A 14,088-nucleotide genomic window follows, 5' to 3' on the forward strand; every position below is an offset into this window, starting at 1 on the left:
CTTAGCTTTGGGAAGGTACAGGCAGCTGCTGCGTCCTGGCTGGTATCCATCTCTCCGTGCCAATATTTCCCTTTCCAAGGCAGGCAGAGCCACCTTTATGGTAGTGGAGTGTGGAGCAGGAGGAAATGAGTGGAGTCTGCTTGTTTCTCACCTAGAGGCAAACAGAAGAGAAGAGAGGGCCCCCTTGCCATTCCACCAGAACTAAGGAAAAAGACAAAAGCAAAGAAGATAAATAGTTATATTATGCCTTTGTTTACTCAGAGTCCAGATGTAAAGGAAAGTGGAAAGAAATCACATGGACGATCGCTCATGACCAACTTCGGAAAACATAAGGTATGAATTAAGAGTAATAAATATGCATAATTCAGTTAATTTAAAGATTCTGGAAGGTAACAGGAGAATATCATCATGACCTTGGAATGACAAAAGATTTCTTAAACAGGACATCAGTAAAGGGAAAGACTGATATTTAAACTACTTTAAAAGTTAAGAACTTCTACACATCAACAGTATCAAAAAGCAAGTTACATATTGGGAAATAATATTTTGAATACATATATCCAATAATATATCAAAAAAAAACTGTATTTAACATCTTAAATACACATATCCAATACATAATGAATATATGTTACTAAAACTGGGGTGTGTATTATATATTCTATCCTGAATTTATAAATAGCTTCTATAAATAAATAAAAAGAGAAGCACCCTAATTTCTAAAAGATGGGCAAAACCCTTAAACAGGCACTTCACAGAAGAAGATATCCAAATTGCTAATAAAGAAAAGGGATTCACCTATCAGTCATCTGGGAAACACAATTTAAATGACTATGTGATTCCATATACACCCACCACAACAGATAATATTAAAAGATAGCAAGAACAAAATGTTAGTGAGGACAAAGAACTTGAATTCTCATACACTGCTTATGGTTGTGCACATTTGTGCAACTACTTTGGCCCACTATTTCACAGTATCTGACTACGTACTATGACTTAGCAGTTCTATTATTAGGTATATGTCAAAAGACAGAAATAGGCCAGGTGCGATGGCTCATGACTATAATCCCAGCACTTTGGGAGGCCAAGGTGGGTGGATTACCTGAGGTCAGGTGTTCAAAACCAGCTTAGCCAACATGGCCAAACCCCATCTCTACTAAAAATACAAAAATTAGCCAGGTGTGGTGGTGTGCGCCTGTAATCCCAGCTACTCGGGAGGCCAAAGCACCAGAATTGCTTGAACCCAGGAGGCAGAGGTTGCAGTGAGGCGAGATTGCGCCACTGCACTGCAGCCTGGGCAACAAGAGTGAAACTCCATCTACAAAAGAAAAAAAAGACAGAAATAACAATATTTATATTGAGATTGGTAATAGTACAAAGAGGAAAAAGTACAAATGTCCATTGATAATAGAATGAATAAAAATTGTGATGTATTCACATAAGAGAATAGTTAACAACTAAGAAAATGACAAAATTACAACTATATGCAATAATATGATGATCTTTATAAACATGATGTTGAGCAAAATAAACCAGACCCAAGAGAATACATACAGTTTGATTCCATTGATATTAAATTCAAAACCAGGCAAAAGAAACCCTATAGAGTAGACATCAGAATAGTTATTACCTCCACAGAGAAAGGAATGACAGGGTTGGAAGATCAGAAGGCTTTTGGGAGACGGATAATATTCTATTTCATCATATGTGTGGTTGATTTGTGAAAGACATCAACCTGTACACTTATGACCAGTGTGCTATCCTAACTGTATTTTATACTTCAATAAAATAAAAAAAAGTTACACTAACTGGTGTCTTCTGGACAGATTAGCTGTTTGACAGTAAAACTTACATAAGAATTCGATTATTAGATGGTGAACTTTACTTTATACATGAGGTTTCTGTAAGGCCGTTTCTTCTACTTTAAGGAATGTCATATATAGAATTTCCTGCCCATCAGTGAGATAATTTATTAGTAGACTAGTCAGATTAGTCATTGTCACAAAATATTGAAAACAACCAAAATATTCACCCCCAAAGAGTGTGTAAGTAATCTGAGAGTCATTCACATAATGGACAATTATGCGGCCATTAAAATATGATCCCTTGGAAGAGCTCAACATGTGAAACATTAAATGAAAAAGTAAGGTGAGAAGTTGATTCTATGGTACGATAACCATGGAAAGATGTGTCAAAACTGGATGTCCAGAAAGTATATCACTCTCTGAATGTTATTATCTGTCATTGGTGATTCATTTATTATTTCTAATTTTTGCATTTTATAGTAAAAATGATGCTTAAAAAGACATTTATTATTGTATAACTCAAATTACTATGTGGAATTAGAGAGTATTTCACTTCTGGTTTGCAACTTGTCATTACAATTAAAATAGTCTTTCAAAATAGATGTTTTAGGGAGTACTTCACCTAATTAAAATTTATCATACCTCAAGTTATAAGAACAAATTGTTGTCCATGAGACTATTTATAGATTATTTTAATAAATATTGACAGTATTTTAAATGGAAAGTTAATGTTATATAGATTAGAGAATGACTTTCTGTGCCATTTATTTAATCATCACAACAATAATCCTTTGAAATAGATGTTCTTGCCACACTTTTTCTAAAGATCCAATAGGAAGCTAGTGAGGTTAGCCAGTTTACCAGTTTCGTGAAAGGTGGAACATGAGATCATCAAATGGTAGGGCTTCCATACCTGCATGCTGAGGTTCTCAAGGCATAAATAATACCGGAGAAAGTTCCAAACCAAACTGGCACCTCACTGTCAGTGCAATAGAGAGAAGTTGAGTATGTTTATGCCAACCGTGTAGCTTTTTTGATTTTGGGGTGGGGGTTGGGGGAAACATGAGAAAATCTAGAAAGTGGCTGGTCCTATGGTAATTTGGGGATGGAGACCCTTTCCCTTTCTAAGCCACATTCCCGATGTCCAGGATTCTCTGTCTAAACATCTTACTTTTGTTTGTAGACACTATATTTTTGATGGCAAGGTTGTCTGCAATTATTGGGGTGGTCCTTCCCCATCATTTGTATTGTTTATTTATTTATTTAGAGATGGAGTTTCGTTCTCGTTGTCCAGGCTGGAGTACAATGGTGGGATCTCGGCTCACTGCAACCTCCACCTCCTGAGTTCAAGTGGTTCTCCTGCCTCCACCTACCAAGTAGCTGGGATTATAGGCACCTGCCACCACGCCCAGCTACTTTTTGTATTTTTAGTAGAGATGGGATTTCACCATTTTTTGACCAGGCTGGTCTTGAACTTGTGACCTCGGGTGATCCACCCACCTTGGCCCCCCAAAGTGCTGGGATTATAGGCATGAGCCACCACGCCTTGCCCATCATTTGTATTGTTGAGGTCTGTGTTGCCTAAATACTGGGGCTATCTCCAAATTGGTGGGGATGAAATCATACCATCCCAAAAAAGTTTTATTGTGAAACAGCTAATCTGTCCAAAAGACATCAGATTAGACCTGGAGCCTTTCAGCCTATATTCTGTGGGTAGCAATATTTTTTCCTGCTGATAGAAGTGAAAATGGGTCAAAATCTCAAAAGGGAGATTTGATTCAGATGGTCATTTGAGTGCATACTGATCAAAAGCAGAAATGGTAGTTATTCAATTTTTTTAAAAAAAATTACTACATGTCCTTTTTTAAAAAAACAAATGTGCCTTTTACAGTTTATTAATAGTGAGCTTCCCATACAAAAGGGCATTTTGTCCCTTATAATCATTTAAATAGATACTGCAACTTTGACTCTATCCCTAGTAGAAACCTTCAAAATGCATGACTAATAAAGTCTTTCTAATACATCAACTTTATGTGTCTTCGAAGTCAGTTTCTGAGCATGAAACTCTCAGTTTTGCATTAACATTTTAATATAATTATGGCCTTAGATATGCTTGTTATTAATGGTGAAGCAAACTGCAATATTTGGTCATTTTTTCCCTCCAAGTTATTATGCTTGTGCAAGACATGTGCATTTTAAAGCCCAGCTCATTCTCTGCATGTTGTAAATATACTTGATACAATGAGTTTGTTAAGTTTGTTTTGATTTTTCTGGCAGAAAACTACAAAATCACGGTCTAAATCTTACAGTACTGATGATGAGGAAGACACACAGCAGAATACTGTCAAGGAGGGTGGCCAGCTGTACAGGTAAGAAAGCATCTCCATGTCTCCTGCTCACACTCCTGAGGCCCCTCCATCCTTGTCAGCTTAGTCATTTTTCTTGTACATGTCTAGAGAATTGGATCACAAGGAAAGTACTCAGTGCTGTGGAACATGTGAAGAACAGTTGGATATGAAATGATAGTTTATGTAGGGAACTCAGCACTGTGCCTGGCACATAATGAGCTCTTTATAAATGTTAGCTGCAGCGGTTGTCAAGTCAAAGGTATTTTCAGAGAAGAGGGAGGGAGCACATGAACTAATACAAAGGCCGTCACAAGAGACTGAAGAAGATGGATGCTAAGCCCATGTTAGGAGCCAAGCATCTGAAATCAGCCAGATTTCAAATTCTTGCTCCTCCACTTACCAACTTTAACATGGGACGCGTTTGGCTCCTCATTGTATCTGTCCCTTAGAGTCATTGTAAGGATTAAAGGAATTAAACTAATTAGCCCCGTAAGCCCCGGCCCAATTAAATAAGTATCCAAAAAAAGTTCTTTTTTGTTTGTTTGTTTTTTGTTTGTTTTTATTGCCAATAGTATTTGTGATGAGTAACATGACCGTATTTTCGGAATCCAAATGGTGACACATGATTCATTACAGGAGTTCCTGGCAGTTTATTTATACCATAACATTCACAAAGAAATACAAATTATATACATTAGATAGATATGGATACATACACACACTTTTGCCTTTATTGAAAAATGAAATAAGCATAGAAGCCCTGTAGGAATAAAACTTTAGTGTTCAATTAAACTTTATATTTGAGCTCCAACAGAATATCTATACACAAACTAGTAACTAATTAGAAGGGCAGAGGAGATGTATGTGGTCCCTACTCTAGGGAACAGAAAATTGAATATATAGTTACAGTAAAGGATAAAGAGAAAATAATAGGATCACCTTCTGGGAGACCTCTGCTGTGACTGTTGTCATATGTAAGTTTGAGAAAGGCTTAACTCTGACACATATAGCCAGGGAAAAGGCAGTGTTTGAGGAAAGCTACAGTAATCTTAATGTATGCAAAGGAGACGTCAATACAGGTATCATATGAAATCATTTTGCATGCTGCTTAGTGTCAACTATAGGTTTTCCCATAATAGTTATCAGGGCCTGAGCATCTATGATGATGTCGTTTTGGGACTTCAGTAACCTAAGGCACCTCTAGGATGAGGAATAAAAAGAGTTAATTTTCTGTAGAATTTCTCCATCTCACGGAATGTCTTACAGTTTTACTTATAATTTTGAGGCATGACTTCACACTGTTTTATAATCATTAGCCTTCACAAAATCAGATTTTCACCAGTGGCTGTAGAGTTTCCTAATTATATGGTAAAGAAGGAGCATGCATTCTTTTTCTATTGATTTTTACCACAGTAAAGTTCTCAGCAGACCATCACATTCCCCTCACATACCCACTTTTCTCCTATAGGGGAACATCTAACTATTGAAAAGAAACCTCACAAAAGAAGATATACAAATGGCCAATAAACACATGAAAAGGTGCTCAACATTAGTAGACATTAGGGAGATATAAATCAAAACTACCTTTTCACACCCACTAGGATACTTACAACCAAAAAGGCAGGCAATAACATATATTATTTCTGTTCCCTAGAGTACGCATACGTACTCTACGTACCAGGACCACATACGCCTCCTCTGCTCTTCCTAATTAGTTACTATTTTATGTATAGATATTCTGTTGGAGCTTAAAAATATAAAGTTTAATTGAACACTAACGTTTAGGTTTGTTTTTGGTAGTTATGTTTCCCATAGGAGAAAAGTGTGTGTGTGAGGGGAATGTGATGGTCCGTAGAGGAATTGACTGCAGTAGAGAGTGGCGGTACAATTTGTAAGGTTGCAGAGCAGATCCTAGGAGTGGTTTGTAGGAGAGAGAAGACTATTAAAATATCTAAGATAAAAGCAGCACTAGATAAAGTAATGAATGTTTGTTTTAAGAAAGCTGGAGAATATAGAAAAAGTATAAAGAAGAAAGTTAACATCCTTTGTAATTACACCTGTCCAATAATCACTATGGAAATTTGGCATATTACCCTTTAGGTATATAATTCTTGTGGCCCACTACCCACTATACAGTGTTTCTGTTCCATTTTAGCCCGGGTCTCCTCCCTGCAAAGGCCATATAGTTTCCTGATGAACTCTGGTGTTACTCTCTAACTGGGTCACAGTGGGAATCCAGCCTTTCACGACAGAACTCACAAATGCATGAGGAAGAGGCTGTGATTCCTGGCAGAGCAGTGAATAAAACCACATTACATTAGTCCCCACGTTATCATGAGAAATGACTCCGGTGGACACCTGAAACCACAGATAGTAGCGAACCCTCTCTATATATTGTTTTTCTCTTTCCTTATTAAGTCAAGCACGTTCACCTTTTCATTTAAAGGAAGCACTTTGCAGCATCTCTTTGGCATATCTGAATTGCCAGCATTACTACTCCTGCACTTTAGGGCCATTATTAAGTAAAATAAGAGTTTCTTGAACATAAGCACTGCAAAACCTCCACAGTCAGTCACATAAGAAGCCATACATCATGGATATGCTGGACAAAGGGATGGCTCACGTCCAGAGTGGGACGGAGCAGGACCTCACAAGATTTCATCATGCCACCAAGAATGGCACACAATTTAAAATGCATGACCGGGTGTTATCCTAGCATTTTGGGAGGCCAAGGCAGGTGGATCACTTGAGGTCAGGAGTTGGAGACCAGCCTGCCAACATGGTGAAACCCTGTCGCTACTGAAAATACAAAAAATTAGCTGGTGTGGTGATGCACACCTGTAGTCCCAGCTACTCGGGAGGCTGAGGCAAGAGAATCACTTGAACCCGGGAGGTGGAGGTTGCGGTAAACCAAGATTGTGCCACTGCACTGCAGCTTGGGTGACAGAGAGAGACTGTGTTTCAAAAAAGGAAAAAAAATCTCAAGGTTTATTTCTGGAATTTTCCTCTTAATATTTTTAGACCATGGTTGACTATGGACAAATGAAACTCTGGAAAGGGAAACTGAGGATAAGAGGGGACTACTGTGGTAGGATTTTTGTGGTAGAAAGAGCACTGAATTAGGAATCACACTTGGGTTCCAATCCTGGCTCCCTTAGGACCTGGGGCAGGTATTCCCTATTAAATCATTGTCTTAAATAAGGAAAGTGGGATAACCAATAACCCAAACCTCTTTCAACTCCAAAATGTCATGTGTCCTATGTGGGTACCTCACAGATTGGGTCGCCGAAGGAAAACCATGAAGCTCTGCCGAGAACTCTCTGATTTGGTTGTGTACACAAACTCCGTGGCTGCTCAGGACATTGTGGATGACGGTAAGAATGAAGAGTTTTCTCCTTCCACTCTGAATAAACATTCTTGACCTTTCTCTTTCAATTGTTAATGAATTTTTGTTAATCCGATTATCAACACACATTTTTGGGACTATATAGAAACCAATTTGAGTGTCAGGAAACTCACTGCTGCCATAGTGTTGAGTTGACATGGAGGGTTCTACTGATTACTGCGGTTGCCTGATTGACCAGAGGCCAGAGAAAGTTCCCACAGGGCCGAGGAGGACTTTATTACTGTACAAAGACAAGTGCATCAGGGCAAGACCTTCCTGTAGCACTTGAACTGTGAAGACCAGGCCCGGCTTGAGGACCAGGTCATAGATGGCCATTCCAAATGCTAATGACCAAAAGAAGAAATTAATTGGCTAAAACCACACCTTGAAAAGCTCTATATTTTCTCAGTGAAAGTTTTGACTTGGGCGAAAATAGCTTAATCCAGATTGAAGTTTTAACAAAAAGAGCAGAAATCTCAGTAGCGTTGTCTCTGTCACTGTTTTTCACCTATCAGTTGCCACACGGAGCTGAGAAATTCTAGTCACATCTATTCATATCCTTGGCTTTCCTGCTAGTTACTCTTGTCTCCTTTATCTTGTATTTCATTTAGTTACTGAATGCTTACAGAAATAACCTACTGTCATGTGGCTTTTCATCTAATTTTAATTTTAGTGGAACTGAAATGTAAATCAGAACCTCCAAATTTCTCAACAAGTTTTAGTGAAGGGAAACAACATTGTGTCCTCACAAACCTCCAGGATTCTTCCCTCCCATCACCCCCTGCCCAGCCCCCACTCCACAAATGTATCTTTTTCTATTTGCAGAAAGATTTCTTCCCTTTGGCCTTGATTCCTTCTTCAAATGGTAACAATTATACAAGATTTAAATGAATTTCACATGTGAAAGCATGAGAAACTGTAGGATTCTCAGCAACAGAGCAACAAACTCTTACAACAATTGTCCTTAGCTCAAAAATAAACTCAGGGAATGATTGCATAAAGTTTAAATGTATATTTGGTTTAGGGAATAAAAATTTCCAATAAATGGCTTGGAAAACATAATACTATTAATTTAATGAAAATTAATACTGAGCGCTGTTTAGCTCTTGAACTTCAACTGTTTTTGTCTTTTTAATTTTTTTGCCAGCCACAAAATGAAAACTAGATAATGAATGCATGGCTTATCCTAATGTGATACAACTCAACTTTATTAATTTACTAACTGATATGTGCCTAATTAGCAAGGTCATATTAATGATATTGTGATGTGCATATTTATGTGGAGAGACAGACAAAACAGTAGTATTGATTATAGTCCTATTCCATCTGAATTAGGCTTGTCAAAAAGATATTTTCTCCTGTAATGTTTAAAACATCCCTCATCAAAATCTGCAAATAAGTTCAATATTAGTATGCTTGAGATATGTAAACTATGTTAATAGGTTATGCCAGTAAAATATATTTGAAGACATATCTTTATCACATTAAAAACTGTAATCCTCTAATTTCTTTGCCACAATCTGTATTCCTGACTCTTCTAACTCTGGAGTACATTGTCAGTTGAACAGCGTCTAACATCTAAGGGCGTACAACCCTGAGGACCACAGGGGCCCTGGGAAACTGTGTGTTAATAAACATGCAGAGTCTAGATATGACTCAGGCCCAGCTGGCTCAGCAAGACATATATAGTTCAACTCGTTGGTTTCATGGACCATATCTCTCTGTCTGGGCTCACACACACTCAGCTTATTAGGGCTAAATAAGAATGAGATTCTGGGTAACTTTGGGTCTTTTTATCTGGGCTGGACTTTTCCAGCATGTTCAGAGGACATATGGGCCATTTTGGGGATAGAGTGTGGGTGCTTGGTGAAGGAGTGGGAATAGTGGGGCTTTGTAGATACGGTACAAAAGGTGGGATTGGAGACAAGAGTGGAATATTAAATGTTTGGAGCTTTATTCCATTGTGACCCCCAAATTTGCAGCTTCTGTGAGTCTAGATTGACCCCTCCTGATGATTGTGCTGGCAGAAACTTTATTACAGGCTTCATGTACTTTTACCTCCCTTTACTTTTTTCCATAGTTTATATGCGTGGCTAGGTGAATGAGTGTCCCTGTTCTTAAAAGTTTTATTCCTTTATAATGCTTTTGACCTCTTTTTCTCCATTATGATTCCTTTCTCCCAAACAGGTTTCGGCTTGTTCCATAGTTCTTATTCAAATCAACTTTAAAACTCAACTTTTTATTCTTGTAATTGTTCTTTTTCCTTTATTTTCTTGGATCCTGAATGTTACTATTAATACATGTTTTACACGTGTGCCTTTTAGATGAGTGCCTTCAATGAATGTCTTCCTGTTATCAGGAAGAAGCTATCCAGTTTTATTTATCCATGGTTGCCTATATGTTTGGCAAAGATATTCTGTTTAAGTTTTTTTTTCTACCCGTTCTTTTCATGCTAGCCAGATAGTCATAAATTAGTGGGATGATTGAATTCTTAGGGAGAACAGGGGACCCAGCAATAGACACCTACTGGAGCAAGGCACACAGCTCTGATTTGGCCTCAAAATTCCATTCCTAAACATGGAATTTTATGTGTCTTTCTTTTTGAGAAGCTGCCTCTACTCTGGTTGAATCCACTCTCTAGTGCTCTGCTTTTTGCTATTGGTATACTCTGACATTATTATAAGGTCTTTTGTGCGCGGCGTTTTCTTTGCTGTAGTTCTCACTTCCTTTTTCTCTCTATTAAAAACTGCCAGGAACCACAGGAAATGTGTTATCATTCAGTGAAACAAGAGCACATCAGGTTGTTCAGCAAAAATCAGAGCAGTTCATGATTTATAATCAAAAGCAACTCACGAGGATTTACCCCTCTGCCTACCGCATTGATTCCAGTAACTTCAACCCGCTCCCCTACTGGAACGCAGGCTGCCAGCTAGGTGCGTACTCCTTGGGAAGGAGCGGTTCTCTGTACGTTCTGACTATGCCACCATCTTGCCTAATTCTCTCCAACTTTTAACTTGCACAGTGGCACTGAATTATCAATCCGAAGGACGAATGATGCAGTTAAACCGAGCCAAATTCAAGACAAATGGCAACTGTGGCTACGTCCTCAAACCCCAGCAAATGTGCAAAGGTGTGTATTAATTTCACAGTCATAAATGCAGGTGTATGTTAATTTCATAGTCTAAATGCAGGCAACCTTTATTAAGGAAGCTGTTTAGAAAGTGTGATACCCTAGAGTTTTTCAACATTTTTTTTTTTTTCAAAAAGATAGGTTAAGGTGTTTGAATGTGGATTAGAATTCTTGTTACCACTACTTAATATTTGGTTAGCCATGATGTTTAGAATGTTATCTTGAGAGGTTGTGTGTGAAAGAGGGACATGGATGGCATTGGGTTATCATTTGAAATCCAGTGCCACGTATAAGCTGGACTGCTTTTTAAGGTCTGAGCCCTATCTTTCAGAAACTATCTTAGGTAATGTGAGTCTGTGACCTGCTGGCAAGCTTCAATTCCACCTGAAACAATTTTATCAAGCTCTTTTACTCAGTGTAGTCCAATTACAAAACAGTGCTAACAAAAGAGAAAGGATAGGCTAGTTGTGGGGGCTGATGCCTGTAATTCCAGCACTTTGTGAGGTCGAGGCAGGCGGATCACCTGAGGTCAGTAGTTCAAGACCAGACTGGCTGACATGGTAAAACCCTGTCTCTACTGAAAATACAGAATTAGCTGGGCATAGTGGTGCATGCCTGTAGTCCCAGCTACTCGGGAAGTTGAGGTAGGAGAATCGCTGGAACCCGGGAGGCAGAGGTTGCAGTGAGCCAAGATCACACCACTGCACTCCAACCTGGGTGACAGAGTGAGACTCCATCTCAAAAAAACAAAACAAAACAAAACAAAACAAAAAAAGGATAATGTTGTGTTAGATCAAACAACACTTTCTTTTGGTTCTGCTCATTAAAATTATTTTTAAAATTTCCAAATTACATTTACAACAATTCAGATAAAAACATTGTTGACAGGATTATCTTCAAGATTTTATGCTTTGCACGTTTTCTTGCTCTGCTGTTTACTTAATTTCAGGTCTTCTTTCTGTTTGTTATATTCACTCATACCTGAGATAGTTTAGGTTAGAAAATTATTTGAATCTGACATAATTGTTCTTCTTTCCACACTGTTGGTGTTCAAATAAAATGCTTCTTTTCCTCCATTCCACAGTTGATCATTGCATTGCAAACACTTGCTTTAAGTTGGCCCACTCCACCGGCCTTTGGGAACATGGATTCTAATGAAAACCACAGCTATGCCACACTGATAGTTATGTGACCATGTAATTCAGCATTTGTTTTTGTCTGTTTGTCTGTTTGTTTACAAGCTTAAGCTGTGCATGTGTGCGTGTTTCTTCTTATGTTACCAACTTATACTTTACTTGGCCTAGGTACTTTCAACCCTTTCTCTGGTGACCCTCTTCCTGCCAACCCCAAAAAGCAACTCATCCTAAAAGTTATCAGTGGACAGCAACTCCCCAAACCTCCAGACTCCATGTTTGGAGATCGAGGCGAGGTAAGTTGCCTATGACTACGTGTCTAAGTGGTTAATTATACGATTATCTTAGTTCATTTACATTTTATCTGAAATGTCTTCAGAGATGTATGTGTGTTCATGACTGAGCACTGACCTCAGCTTATCAGACATTAACTGATTTATTGGTAAGTCACACAGTTCTTGTTGTACTGCTGTTCATCATCTATTTTGAAGGCATGAGTGCACACAATTGAATTCACAATTTAAGGTTGACACTGGCATTGCTAAAATTGGAGTGCAAAGACAATTATATTATTAACGGAACACTGCCCAAGAGTATATCTTAACCTGGGAAGGTAATGTTCCATTAATAATATAACCTCCACATTCCTCTCCTCCTGCAGTGCTCCTCCTTGCTGCCCATCAGCCACCTGCTCCTTGGCCGTGTGCTGATTCTTATTATCATTTGCTGTACCTGTGTAGTGTGATTTTAGAATGTCTTCATCTGTGGCCACAGTCTTTTTTCTTTCCAGAGCTTTTAGCCCATTGTTTCCATTAGACCTTCTTGGCCCTTGCTTTCTCCCTACATAGCAGCTTCTCCTATGCTCTTGCCCTTCCTCTCAGAGCTGATCCATTATTTCAGGCTCTTTGTTGCTCTCGCCTGTTAAACCATCATTTTTGGATCTTAAGGAAGGAAATTATAGAGCTGTACAATTTGGAACCGCCATAAATGCTTTATTTAAGAACTGTACTTTCTCTGCTTTAGACTTTCTTACATCAGCTCTTTCTAGATTCTTTGGGTTTTATTCCTTCATTGTTCATTACCCAGAACTGGCACCACAAAGGAGAGTCTACAGATGACCAACAAGACAAGATCCTTCCCCCTAGAGGAGAGGATGGTAATTAAAGTATATGAATCAAACATGGATAGCTTGATTAATTATTATGCCACCCAGATCAAGACAGAGCATATCCAGAATCCCTAGAAGGCCCCTGTCCACCTTCCCAGTCAATATCTACCCTCCCCGCTGCCTCTCATAGCAAACACCAACCCCTATCACAACAGACAAATTTTGTCTATTCCTAAACTTTATATAAATGGACTCTTAGAGTAGGTACTCTTTTATGTCTGGCTTGCTCAACATTATGTTATATAGCAGAACTTTATTCTTTTCTCATTGTTGAGAGTATTCATTGAACACATATTTCTGACCGGGCACGGTGGCTCACATTTGTAATCCCAGCACTTTGAGAGGCTGAGGTGGGCGGATTGCTTGAGCTCAGGAGTTTGAGACCAGCCTGGACAACATGGCAAAACCCCATTTCTACAAAAATACAAAATTACAAAATTAGCAAAATTACAAAATTAAAAAATACAAAAATTAGCCAGGTGTGGTGCGCAAGCCTGTAGTCCCAGCTACTCGGGAGACTGAGGTGGAAGGATGGCTTAAACCTGTGAGGGTGGAGGATGCCGTGAGCTAAGATCATGCCACTGCATTCCAGCCTGGGCTACAGAGTAAGACCCTATCTCAAAAAACAAAATAACAAAAAAACAAAAAACGCATATTCCACAATTATCCATCCTATTCATGATAGAAATTTAGGTTCCAGTGTTTGACTATTATAAATACAGCTGCTCTGAGCATTTGTGCATGGGCAAAACATCTCAGTTCTGTTGGGTATTTGCCCTGAACTAAAGTTGTATGTTCACTGGGTAAAGTTTGTTGGCATTAATAAATACTAGCAAACAGTAATTTAATATTTTTTATACTTGTCTCATATATCTGAATCCACCACACCTAGTACCATTTCTTTTTCTTACTAAGCACCTTGTAAAATCAGTTGCTGTTGAAATGTAGACATTTTGGCCAATATTCTCAGATTAATTAACATATGTATAGAAATGTTATTTGTAATAGTACTTTCTCTTTATTTAATAGATCATTGACCCTTTTGTTGAAGTTGAAATTATTGGATTGCCGGTAGATTGTTGTAAAGATCAAACCCGTGTGGTAGATGACAATGGT

At 38.4% G+C, this 14,088-nt stretch overlaps 1 protein-coding gene across 6 annotated transcripts in view; it reads left to right on the top strand.

The window, feature by feature from the left end:
* The window catches only part of PLCH1 (phospholipase C eta 1), a 256,547-nt gene that overhangs the window by 232,277 nt on the left and 10,182 nt on the right, over positions 1-14,088 (top strand). For all 6 annotated transcript variants that reach the window (XM_025375496.1, XM_025375499.1, XM_025375498.1 and 3 more), the window contains 7 exons: positions 262-333; positions 4,086-4,177; positions 7,433-7,530; positions 10,295-10,474; positions 10,564-10,671; positions 11,976-12,100; positions 14,002-14,086. In XM_025375496.1, the coding sequence (XP_025231281.1) occupies positions 262-333; positions 4,086-4,177; positions 7,433-7,530; positions 10,295-10,474; positions 10,564-10,671; positions 11,976-12,100; positions 14,002-14,086 (760 nt within the window). The remainder of the gene's footprint in view (positions 1-261; positions 334-4,085; positions 4,178-7,432; positions 7,531-10,294; positions 10,475-10,563; positions 10,672-11,975; positions 12,101-14,001; positions 14,087-14,088) is intronic.

The sequence above is a fragment of the Theropithecus gelada genome, chromosome 2 (genome assembly GCF_003255815.1).
Source record: "Theropithecus gelada isolate Dixy chromosome 2, Tgel_1.0, whole genome shotgun sequence".
Taxonomy (NCBI): domain Eukaryota; kingdom Metazoa; phylum Chordata; class Mammalia; order Primates; family Cercopithecidae; genus Theropithecus; species Theropithecus gelada.